Source organism: Ailuropoda melanoleuca, chromosome X (assembly GCF_002007445.2).
Source record: "Ailuropoda melanoleuca isolate Jingjing chromosome X, ASM200744v2, whole genome shotgun sequence".
Lineage (NCBI taxonomy): Eukaryota > Metazoa > Chordata > Mammalia > Carnivora > Ursidae > Ailuropoda > Ailuropoda melanoleuca.
In genome coordinates, this window is record NC_048238.1 from 39,734,292 (window position 1) to 39,746,459 (window position 12,168).

General features: G+C 51.3%; 1 protein-coding gene across 5 annotated transcripts in view; it reads right to left on the bottom strand.

Moving 5' to 3' along the window:
- Window positions 1-806: 806 nt before the first annotated feature.
- The window catches only part of SLC9A7 (solute carrier family 9 member A7), a 124,114-nt gene continuing 112,752 nt past the window's right edge, over window positions 807-12,168 (bottom strand). For 4 of the 5 annotated variants that reach the window (XM_034649423.1, XM_034649424.1, XM_034649425.1 and 1 more), the window contains 2 exons: window positions 10,789-10,894; window positions 807-7,062 (listed from right to left, as the gene is read on the bottom strand). In XM_034649423.1, coding sequence (XP_034505314.1) covers window positions 6,811-7,062; window positions 10,789-10,894 — 358 coding nt within the window. In that variant the 3' untranslated portion in view covers window positions 807-6,810. The remainder of the gene's footprint in view (window positions 7,063-10,788; window positions 10,895-12,168) is intronic. The other variant, XR_004622392.1, reaches the window with a different exon arrangement.

Consider the following 12,168-nt stretch of genomic DNA (forward strand, 5'->3'; position numbering starts at 1 on the left):
TAAGGAGTAATTTCTCTCCCCGGGGGTGGGAGAACCCAAATGAGCTGACACACGTTTTCGCTTTCACGTTCTTCTGTCTGGTGTTTTTGTGATTATACTATTAAATGACTCCAGAGTCAATGCCAATGACAAGATTTGTTTGGTTTTGCTAGGATGCAGGGTTTTTGATGAAGTTCAGTTGCGTGGTTCGGGGAGAAGCTCGTCTACCTACAAAGGAACATGAAGACTATCAAGGCAACTCTACTGAGTTCAAGAATCTTAGCAATTACCCAGCACTCAAAGTGTGTTCCCGACCGTTGTAGGCCAGAAGTCACAACACAGACCAGATTTAAAGCGTTTCTCTTAATCCTGAGGCACATGTAAATAATCTCGGAAGTCTGCTGCTGTGATTTTTAGGCCCTGTTTTCAAACTCAAGTTTTTCAAGCACCTAAATCAGTGGTTGTCAAGCTCCTTTGCTGTAGAAAGTCAGATAGTAAATGGTCCGGGCTTTACACGAAAACCGCTGCTCCGTCCGTCACAACTACTCAGCGCTGCATGAAAGCTGTCACAGACATTATGCAAATGAAGGAGCCTAGTGTATTCCAATAAAACTTTATTTACAAAAATAAGTGGTGGGCTGGGTTTGGTCCCGAGGGGCTAGCTAGCCTTAATTTGTCAATCCCCGGTCTTGGGTAGCTGGAGAGGAATAGCTTCCACCCAGCACAGAACCTCCCAGTGAGGGAAAGGAACGGACTTGAGGAAAGGATCACACTGCATTCCTTTACTAACAGAGGATACTTTTAAAATGCAAAAGAAGATTAGCTCAGCCAGTTAATCTTTTTATTTTAAGTTTTGTAAAAAAAAAAAAAAAAAGCTTTGAGAAAAATGTGTTAAATATCAGTCAACGGCAGGAAAACATGTAGCTAGCTTTACAATATCAATCTAAACATATACACAAAGGCAAACGTTAAGTAAAATGCTCGAGAAAGGTAGCACTTTGGGGGCCTAACTGCAGTTTTCCTTAGTGCACATAAAGGTTGCTGATAACTCCAAGTCTTCACTTTTTCACAGTTCAACATACTTTTTTTATTTCATATAACATGTTTATGTAACATACTATACTGTTAATTTTATAAAACCACCGGTTTGCTACTGATGAATGGAAAAAGACAAAATTCTCCCCGATTACATTGTGTAAGCTCTCTATAAAGAGTTCTGCAGAAGGTCATTTATCATCCCTTGTTAAATTCATCCGATCCTATTTTTAAAAATTGCTTTTCACCTATTAAATGAATCTTGGTGGCCTTCCCATTTAATCATCTTATGGGACAGAGTGAAACTTCCTAAGTGAGAAGGACCAGATGTCGTTTATGTAAAAAATCAAAAGACAACCTGGGAGAATGTGGTCCTGCTCTGAAGTCGTGCTTTGAACACGTGATTTCGGCAATAAATTCCAAATCCACAGACATGACACCCCCACACCCGGAAATCACTCCTCGGCTTCCCGGAAACCCACAGCTGGAACCGTGGCGACAGAAGCCCACTCCCAAATGTCCAAGCCGTGGGACAGTCACCCAGTAGCCCTGGGGCCTTCCCTGCTTTCAGTGCTTTCGACAGCACATGTAGAGTTCGTGCTGCCTACAAGCCCCCTTCAATCTGAGTCCCTCCCACATCCACAGGCCCCAGAAGTTTCCACTGACCCTGACATGTGGCAATTCCGTTAAGCCTTTTTAAAAGGCGGCCTCTCTCAGGGGCTCTCCTGTGTGTTTCAGGGCTTTTCAAAACGTGGCCAGACAGGCAGACCTTCCTTCTCAACTTCTCCCAGGCTCATGTGGCAGACAACTGGCTGCCCATGTGTTCCGTGTGGGCGCTGCTTCTTTCTGCTTACAAAAATAAAACATCAAAAACTTTGGTCTTGCTCTTGACGAGTTCTGCTCGCACTGGGTGATGAGACATGTTTGTTAGTTAAAAAAAAAAAAAAAAGCCCTACTTATGAAAATGGAAACTGGGGAAAAAAGGGCTGATTTCTAGGTCTGGTTTTGAAAAGATTGTCAAAGAGCCTACTTGCTTTTCCTAGTTAAGAGACCAGCATCACTTTCTGGAGTGTTCGTCTGCATATTGTCCTTACTGGGTTTTAGAAAGGCGGAAGGTCTCTTCAGGTACCAGAGTGAAAGCAGCATTCGGATGGGTCGTTTCTAACTCTCGGCCACTAGATTTCCTTCACCTTCACCGTAGCCGACTATGGCATCTGGCACTTGGAGAAAGGCCAGCACGAGAGATCAGAACGCAGTGGTACCACTTGAACGCACGTGACAGACCCCCTCCTACACGAACTCATCCACACACTCAGCAGCGAGAGGCCGGCACGGAACTCGTCCAGTTCCCCATTTCCGAAGAGGAGTAAGAAGTCACATACTTATTGAATCAGCAAGCTGACTTTCCAGAAGCCCTCGTTCCAGCCGACATCTCACGGCAGATGGGAAAGGCCGCTTGGTGATACACCTCTTCGAGCTCACAACGGGCACCCAGCTAGGGGCCCCAGAAGAGGAGTCTCCCCTCTGCCGAGCTGCTCAGCGGCCCCGCCCGCCCCCGGTCTCCCCTCAGTACATCAGTGGTGTTTCTACGTTTAGAAATTGTTCTTGGGGGCGCCTGGGTGGCACAGCGGTTAAACGTCTGCCTTCGGCTCAGGGCGTGATCCCGGCGTTATGGGATCGAGCCCCGCATCAGGCTCCTCCGCTGTGAGCCTCTTCTTCCTCTCCCACTCCCCCTGCTTGTGTTCCCTCTCTCGCTGGCTGTCTCTATCTCTGTCAAATAAATAAATAAAATCTTTAAAAAAAAAAATTGTTCTGTTCATGTTAAGGTGTCTGACACGGTGGGACATTAACTTCCCCTGCGGACAAAGAGAAGGAGAGAGAACTGGGGGCAGGGGGTGGGGAATGTGTGTGCCATGAAACAGCCCTCTATTTTGGAAGGAAGTCACCCTCAAGTGAAACGTTCGTGGATAGCCGAGAGAACGTTTTTCAGGTTTTCTAAAGAGCCTTCATTTGTCCACCAAACCACAGAGGACATTTTGCGGTCTAGAGAGCACAGCCTGAAAGCCCCTTGCTGTTTGCCTGATGAAACATGTGAGGGCGCAGTGTGGGTTTGGGGCCGCAAGGCATCGGGGCTGGATGGGGCGCCCGGGGGCGCCCTGGATGGGCAGGGGCCATGGAATCGCCTACGCCCTCTTCCCGTATTTGCAGCCTCGTTTCCAGCGCAGATTTCCTTCTCCAGGAGACAAAGTTCAGGTGTCCTTGCAGTCCCCAGAGAGAGCATGAAAAGGCACGGCTGGAGTCTGCGCGGCCCCTCTGCCCTACCCAGAAGTCGGCCAGCACCCCTGCCTCGTGACCTCGCAGCGGTCACAAGCTTCCCCTCCCCCTCGCGGCCTCCACTCTGGGCATTAAATGGGCCCACGCCTCTCCTGAGGAGTCCAGCAGGGATTCGGGCCTGGGAACAAGCTAAGTGTGACAAGGAAGAAAGCTGACTGGACTGCAAGGGGGACTCCGTTTAATCCCAGGTTGTACTGAAGAGACCGCTTCTCCAAAGCCTTCACACGGGAGAGTCAGCTACTCAGTTAAGACCAAACCCTTTTCTTTCCACGAAAGGGGGCAAAGAGGACAGGTTTTTAATCACCCTCCCCCACCTACCCAGTCCATCCACTCAAGTCACCCGTCTCTCCCTTTCCTGCACTACGGTGTTCAAACGTGACGTTTTCAGTTGTACTTCACGGAGTATGTTCTGGAATTCTGCAAAGATGATGTGCATGAAACTCTTTCACAGCTGTCTGGCTGTATTAAGTGATCAACACTCGGTTTGTTCCAGAGGACGAGTAAGGAAAGGAAACTTAATTTGCTAGGCCATTCTTGAAGGTTCCAAACAGGGTCCGCTGCAAATTCTGGACTAACAGGCTCTCCAGCCTGGCTGCCCACTAGAACCCCCGAAGGCCTGCAACCAAGCACGGAAGCCAGGCCCCGCTCCAAACCTACTGGATATGAGTGTCTGAGCATAGGGCCCTCGCGCTGACGGTGTTAATAAACTAGCCGGATAACCCTCATGTGCGCTCTAGAACACCTGGCCCCCCCGCCCGGAGCCAATGTGTGTGTGAGAGGCTAAATTGGATGCACTCAGCAGTTTCAATCTGATTTAGGCCCGACTGGCAGCAGATGGTTGGCCTTGAGTTAGCTGGTCTGGGGGCTTCGTGGCACCTCGTTTTCCCTTCTCGGCACAGGCATAAAGCGTCTAGAGGTGGAAGCATTTCGACGAACAGACTCATTTGCTGGGACCCCTGGTAAGGTCGGGATTATTCTCCACATCTTGCAAACAAAAATTAGGACCACAGGTCAGTGACTTACTCTGATCCACTGACTAAAAAATCCAACCAAATCACTACGACCCCAGCAAAATTCTGATCTTGGCAAATCTCCATTGACTTGGATTGCAGTAGGTCCGAATAAAACATTTGCAGTCAGGACTACAGGACCCTTTTGGGGAAAACACAACAATCTAGGGACTGATTTAGGACTAGGCTGGAGAACGCTGATTATGTTTCCTCCTTATGAGGGTAATTTCTTATTAATTTGCTGAAAGCATCCTGGAAAACGAAAATGACAACGCAGCCTTGACTTGAATGAGGAGAGCGTGGCTCCTACGAGGTTGGCTCTTTTCAAGACCCCTCCCAGGGCTTTTCTGTTAGCTTCTTCCCTCCAAGATGAAATACGTAAGCAACGTAAGAGAGAAGCAAGGCTTTATAAAGACCCAGCTGAACAGCTGACCAGACTCTCTCTCCACCTCTGCAAATACCACACACAGAAGCCTCACCTTTCGAGTTTCTGTGCGTGGCTGGTCGTTACGGAGAGAAAGCTACTGAATAAAATTCGTACTGGTTCTGGGCCCCTGTGCCGCGAGCTTGGCAGCCGCTCTCTGCACTCTGCCCCCAGGACATAACGACCTCCCGCCCTGGGGCTCTCTAAAAAAGCTGTTTTTCTGACTCTGGCTCAGAGGTTTTGTGAAGTCCTTCACTAGCCTAGGTAATTCGGAGCCTTATGGGGTGAGATAGGGGGTTCAGCTCGTTTGTCAAGCTTACAAAGCCCAGGGATGTCCATGATAAAATCAAAATGGACTTTAGGGTACAGAAAAAGGAAAGAGGGGAATAAAAGTCATTTAATAATATCAAACCATATGCAACTGCCATTCCTGCTTTTGACAAATGGTTCCATATCGGCAATTTCCTACGGCTGAACTTAAACATTTTTGTCTCTTTTGCATGAATTACCAATTCAAAAAGCAAAGTGTAATGTCTTATCTAAATATCAACCATTAAAAAGGTGAGTTAAGATTAAATGGCTGGTTTCATTATGGGTGTACTCGACTGGGCCACTATTTTGTCTGCCACAAGAAGAAAAGTGCCCACATTTTATGAAGGTTTTTTTGTTTTGTTTTTTTTAAGAGATTGGGTTTTCAAATATACCAGCACTGAACCACAGAGACACGGAGAATCTCAAACTTGGTTTCCAAGAGCTCTCTCAGTATTTTACCTACTACAGGTGTGGGCAGGTAGAACAGCTCGCCCACAAAGAGCCCAAACTACAAACCTAACTTTCAAACCACGCTCACACACTACGCTGGTACGAGCCTCCCCACATACCGAGAAAACGGCCCTTCTCTACACGGCATCAGTGTTAAGACATCTGGATTCTTAATTTCATAGCAGGCGGAACCTTCCACTGGATTGAACAACGCTCGATGTTCCATTGGCTTGCCTCTCATTCCTCACCCGGCCGCTGAAATCTCATGCATTTAGTAGCTCAGAGTTTGGACTTCTACTCGGTCTTTAGAACAGTAATCTTGTGTTTTGCGGTTTTCTTCGCAGTGTGGTTTTTTTCCCCCTCTGAAGACTAGCCTATTACCTCCTAGGCTCCTTGCTGCTCTCTAATCCCCAGATGGAAGCATCCCACAAATTCTGGTGTTATTCCTAAACCCCACAGTAGATATCTCGGTGGTAGCCCTGAAGAATTGACTGCTTTTCGTCCTCAGTCTCTCAACAGTTTCTCCCATCAGATTAATTTTAAAAACCCAACAGTATAACACGATTTTGCCTTTGGTTTTAAACATTTCAGTAGCTACTTCTTTCTGGAGATTTCCAGAGAAGGAATTCTAATTCCTTCCCCATGTTGAAATGTTCATGGATGGAGTTCCGACCTTCAGTCTACAGGAAACCCAGGTAGCGCCAAGAGTCTGGAAGCCTGACGTGGGATCGCCATCCCCACAGCCCTTGGTGCTAGGGCCTCCGCTCAGATTGCTTCCTCCTGAGTTCTGTCCCGCTGACCACTGGCTTCCCATCATCTTTGGAGGTCCAATCTCAGCTGCCTTCCTTCTGGATCATTCTAGCCTGCTCTGCCCCCACCCTGTTAATCCTGCAGCCGGCTAGGCTTGCCCTGCTGCGTACCGACGTGGAGCCTCTGCCAGGAGGCCCCCCACGCCTGCCACACCGAGCTCGGACGCCGCAGGTGAATGAGTTAGACCGCTGAAGCATGCTATTTGTTGGATTGTGTGACTACTATGTGAAAAAGTGGGGATAGGTCTGCATTTGTCTTGATTGAGAGACACTTAAGCCCCACCATCTGCATCTTGGGTGAAAATTTAAATGTTAAGAGAGCTTCAGACCTCAATAAAACAGAAGCATTAGTTCGACTCAGTCAGTGCCCCGTCTCAGACAACCCTGGGGCTTGCAGCCGTCCTCACCGCACCGGCGGCTGCCCCATCGCCGCAGGCTGGGCGGGAGGTGGGGGGAGTCACGCGTTATCCTCCAGGGGGAACACTAGGCGCGTGCCCCGGCTTGACACCGGCTGGTCTCCTATTCCCAGGGCTCGGTCCAGCACCTCCTCCGAGCTGCTCTTGGTTCTCCGACTGCCCTCGAGGCTCGTGGAGGCCGTGTGGGAGCCTGAGGAGCCGTTCGCAGTCACTGTGCTGTCCCCATAGGTCAAGGTGAGGTCGCCCTCGGTCAGGATGAAATCGGAGTCTTCCTCTCTCAGCGGCTCTTGGTTCTGAAAAGGGCAACGAGCAACAACAACCAATGGGAGACTGATCTCCTCTGGGGTTGGAGCCAACCCCAACCTCAACCGCGCCTCTGAGAACTGGGGCTCGAGAAACTTGCCAGCCTTGAGCCTCTGGCCTGGATACTGGATGCCGGCTGTCGAACTGCTCGCCCAGGTAAGGCACCGTTGCCCGAACCAGGGCTTCGAAAGCCCAGGAGGCAGCTCTGATTTTAAATGCCTGACAGCTCGGGCTTAGCAACAAAAGGGAAGAAAGGGAGGCCAGCCCGGGCCTTCAGCTTCCCAACCCTCAAGGGAAGGAGGGGTAAGGTCGCTGGGCAAATGTGCCAAGAGGTTTCGGGTCCCTCTCTTCTCTGGGCAGGTCTTCTGAGTGGGCCTCCCGCCCCACCCAAACCGCCCTAAGCCCACCTGGTTTGCATCCGAACTACTCTGTGTCCTAGTCGGCAGCTGAGGGACCGGGCCAGAGCAGAGTGAGGACCTCTTTCCTGTCCCCACAGAAGAACCCCCGACGGGAAGCCCTCCAAGAGGGAAGGTGCGTTTTCCTGACCGTGTATTTCAGGCCTGCCAGGGAGGTCTCGGGGGCCCTTATCGGACCCTTCCCCCTCCCTGCCTGTGAAGGACACTCCTGTCCCCGGGGAGACGACCTGAGCTAGGGGAACCTGGGGAATTCGCCGCAGGCTGTCCAGCTGGTAGGACGCAGAGGTGGGATTTCGGCCCACGGGGAGGATGTGAACACTCACGTGGTCAGGAAGAGCAGGCCGGCAGCTCATGCCAAGCCCCTCAGGGCCGAGCAGACAGGGCCAGGCGGGGCGTGAGCCAAGCAGCGGCCCTGGGGACAGCTCAGGAGGCAGTGGGGACAGCTCAGGAGGCAGCGCGGGGTCAGAAACGATCCTTCACCCTTTAATGGGGTTCACCAGCAAAACGAGGGGCGCTCCGCTCCCCTGCTGCCCCCACTGCACATCTGTCAGACACGAACAGCCAACTCGGTTCCAGAATGTTCCGGCTAAACTGCTCTTGCTCTCCAATTTCCCATCTGCTCTTCAGAGTGCATCTGAAGCCCTGCATCGTCTACGCGGCGGGGTGTCCTCGGTGCAGGACATGGAACACCCCTCCCCGATAGCCCCCTGCCCAAAGCCACAGACAGATTCTGCCCGGCATGCCTGCCCCACCCCCCAGGTGAGAAACCAGCAGAGCACGGGGACCCTCTTCCCGGCGCCCTTCCTGGAGGTACTAGAGGAGCGGCTGTTCAGTGCTCCAGCCTGGGGGGGGGGCGGCGTGTGGGTCTGCCACCCTCCTTCTCCTGTCCCAGCCTGTCTGTACGCGCTCACTGGTGACAAGCTTAAGCCTGCTTTCTGCATTGCTCCTTGGTGATGTCGGCTTCTCCACGCTCCACAGCGTGACTCTACTTAAAGCAATGCTTCGGCTTTTTTCGACAGGCAAGCACGCAACTCGGCTTGCTGGCGGCCTCCGATCCTCGCTGGAACGAGGCAGGGTGCAAATGTGCAACTGAGCAAGAATTCTGTGCTCAGGCAGGCCGTAATTCTAAAACTCACTCCAAACTCCCCAAATTCCTCCCCGCCATCAGTGTTTAGAAAGTCCTGAGGCTCCATCTGTCCCACGATAGTTTTCCTAACAACAAATGAGATCATGTTCCCTGTTTTAGCACGTTCCCTTTCTCCCATGCACGCGAGCACTAGGGAATGTTTTCCTTCATCTCTGTCAAAATACCGCAGCCAGGGCTCTTAGCTCCCCCACTTTCAGGGGGACACTCTCCTGGCACGCATTTTACTCTTTCGAGGACAGAGGGGAATGTGAAGCAACTGTTCGGAGGGAAATGCTGCAAATGTAGCCACGCCCCCTCCAGCAGCCCAGCCGAGGTCCCCCCCTCCCCCTGCCCCCGACCCAGACACCAGCCCCTGTGTGGCCTGTGCTGACCCCTGGCAGTGGGAAGCAGGGCTCAAATTCATGGACAGGAGAAAGCAAGATTGGAAACATTACGAAAACATTACGAAACTCACAAGCCTGGACAAATCGTACCCGAAACAAGGACATCGTAAAACCCAGTGGACAGGGATTTCCAAATCAGAGCTTAATGAACGTGATATGCAGATGATGAAACCGATCCGCTTCCTCGAATTCTAGATGACACGACCAACAAAGTTTTGTTAAGCTGGAGGTTTGTATATTATGCAACCAGCTGTCCACTGAAGGCTGTGTGAAAATGCTGTCGAATTACCCTGCAAACACGTGTGTCACTTGTTAACCAGAGGTCACTTTCAGGAATGGAAGACCCCTGTTTTCTAGGTGGGTATCCAACCTGAGTGGTTTAGAATTAGTCCAAATAGTGAATAAGGAACATCTTCAACATCGCCCAGCTAACCTAAAAGTACAAACGCCCTCTAGATGACAGGTGAGGACCACAGTGTGTCAAACAGCCACGTGAGAACAGCCCAGCCTGAGACCATCATGGGGCTCAAAACCCCGCAGGGGGCCCCTCCGCTCTCTCACCTTTGGCTTCCTCAATTACTTTTTCAAAGACTCTATAGTCCCACTCTTCTTAACAACAGCGAGCCTCACTGTGTCTGCAGCTGACTGAGACCCTGGTCAGGACCCCAGCCCAAAGCAGCAGGGGCAGCATGGAGGGATTCTTGCTTCTCGACCAAGTCGCCCCATCTCTGATAAGGCTGTTCGTGAGCACACCAGACCACTGCTCCCCTCCGCCCCAGCGCCCCCCGCCCAGCTATGCCCCCTGCCCCTCTGTACCACCTAAATGCCAACAATCGTTTGCAAGCCTGCTGCCCCGCCCCGTTAGATTGACCCAGTCAGGGGCCTTCTCTCTCAAATCTGGGCTTTGCATTCTGCTTTCTCCACGCTAATCAAGTCAACTGCGGGTTATTGATGAATTCTCTGAAACCTGCATGAGGGTCTCAGCTCTGCCCCGTTACTAATCCTGGGACCTTAGCACTTTCTTCCTCCGAAATCCTGTAGTAACTACTTATTTACCGTATGGCCAAGAGAATAAACTTGGCCTTGTGAGCTGTAAAGCTCTACGCAAATTTAAGGAGTTCTTCTCTCCTAGGGTATAATGGTCGTGTTCGTGACCAGATGATTAGGGTGGCAGAGGAGAGAGGAAGAAGGGCCTTTCCCCTCTCCTCCGGTCCTTCTATGTGGGTAGCTGCTTGGTCTCTCCACCCCTCTGCCCAGCAACCCACATGAGGAGCTCACGAGTCAGCCCCAAAGCTCAGATGCCCACCAGTGTGGATATTCTTTTCACACTGTGCTAAGTCTGAATCTGAAAGCGGAAAGGACCTAACCACATCAGTGTAAATAACTCATTTACAAGAGTCCTCACGTTTGCTAAACACTTAGCGCTTCCCGGTGTTTTTCTGTACCTTTGCCTTTAATCTCACAGCCAGCCTGTACAACTAGGCCCGCTTTACAGATGGGAAAACCGAGGCACAGAACACTTAAATGGCCTCAGGCTTGGATTTGAATCTAGCTGCTCTGATTCCAAATCCGGTGTTCTCTCTACCATACCCCGGCTGCGGACGTGACAGGGCCCCACAGCCCAGGAAAACGGTTTCTCTGTTACTGTGCAGAACAGATCAACATACGTAGGGTGGATTTGGAGGCTTGCGGGCAACAGGTTTCCTCTTCCTAGGGAACACACGCCTGGGCGCAGTGAGCGGGAAAACACCCCTCACGTGCCGTACTTACGTCGTACACCTGGGGACTGGTGAGACACCGAGCAAGCAGGCCACACCAGGCTGGGAGCGTGGTGGTTAACGGGGGGCCGCTGTGTGTGAGGATGGGCTTCAAGTAACTTTAAAAAGAGAATGAAGGAAAAAACATCTGCAAAGAAAACACACACCCAACAAAACATGTTTAGAAATCCCCAAGAGAAAGTCATCCAGCCTTCTACCCACAAAAGGCCTCTTTCCCCCCATTTTACTAGCATGATACAGAAAACCCTTGGGGTCAGCAACAGTCTGAATCAAAGATTAAACCATCCTGCCAGCCTTCAGCGTTCACTGTCAACTCTCAGGTTGGCGGTTTCCGCTTTTCAGGCAAAAAGAATATTTGCTTAATTAGAGCATCCTTCCCCCTTCCTCATTATGTTGAATGAGGATTTTGGTTTCCATCAGCATTCCAGCTTGGGACCCACAGCCAGCTCACACTTTGGAAACAGGAGACAGCGTATTGGCTTCTCAACCTCGACACTACTGACATGGGGTGCCAGGTCATTCTTTGTTGTAGGGGACTGTCCTGCCCTGTAGGGACAGTCTATCCACTAGATGCCAGGAGCACCCGTGACCCCTCTCCCAGGCGTGACAACAAAAATGTCTCTAGACAGGGCGCCTGGGTGGTCAGTTGGTGAAGCGTCTGCCTTCGGCTCAGATCATGATTCTGGAGTCCCAGGATCGAGTCCCACGTCGGGCTCCCTGCTCAGTGGGGAGTCTGCTTCTCCCTTTGACCCTTTCATGCTCTCTCTCTCACTCTCTCACTCAAATAAATGAATAAAATCTTCATAAAATGTCTCTAAACATTGCCAAATGTCCCCTGAGAAGCAAAGCTGCCCTCGGTGGAGACCAGCACTCTAACGTGAAGGTCAGCTGCTTGGAGAGCACAGGATTTGTCTGTCTGTGGGTATCTGTGCTGTCAAATGCATGAGTCTGTGTGGGAAGCACCACGAAGCACGTGTCATGATATGACAGCGCCTGGACGTCTGGTACCCCCAGCCCCAGCAACATGGCAAGGGTGGAGACTCACCCGGCCACCTCCGCGGTGGGAACGGCCAAGAGAATTTAAAGGAGGGTGAGAAAGCACCCTAGTCAGCTGTAGCCCAGAGGAGGACTGCTCTGAGCACCACCAGTATTTCCAGCAGCACAAGAGAAAAAAGGCTTCTCTGGGAGGAGACGGAAGGAAGACCCTGGGGTAGCCTTCTCGTAGGGAATGACTCCACAAAGGATGAGGTGTGGGCTCTGCTGAGCCTCTTTATGAAACCGAGCAAGCCCCCTCTGACCGTTGTCCTCCAGCCGCATTTCTGGGAATGGCCCCTACTGGCCTACCGGCTGCTTTGAGTCCAGCTGCCAAGCG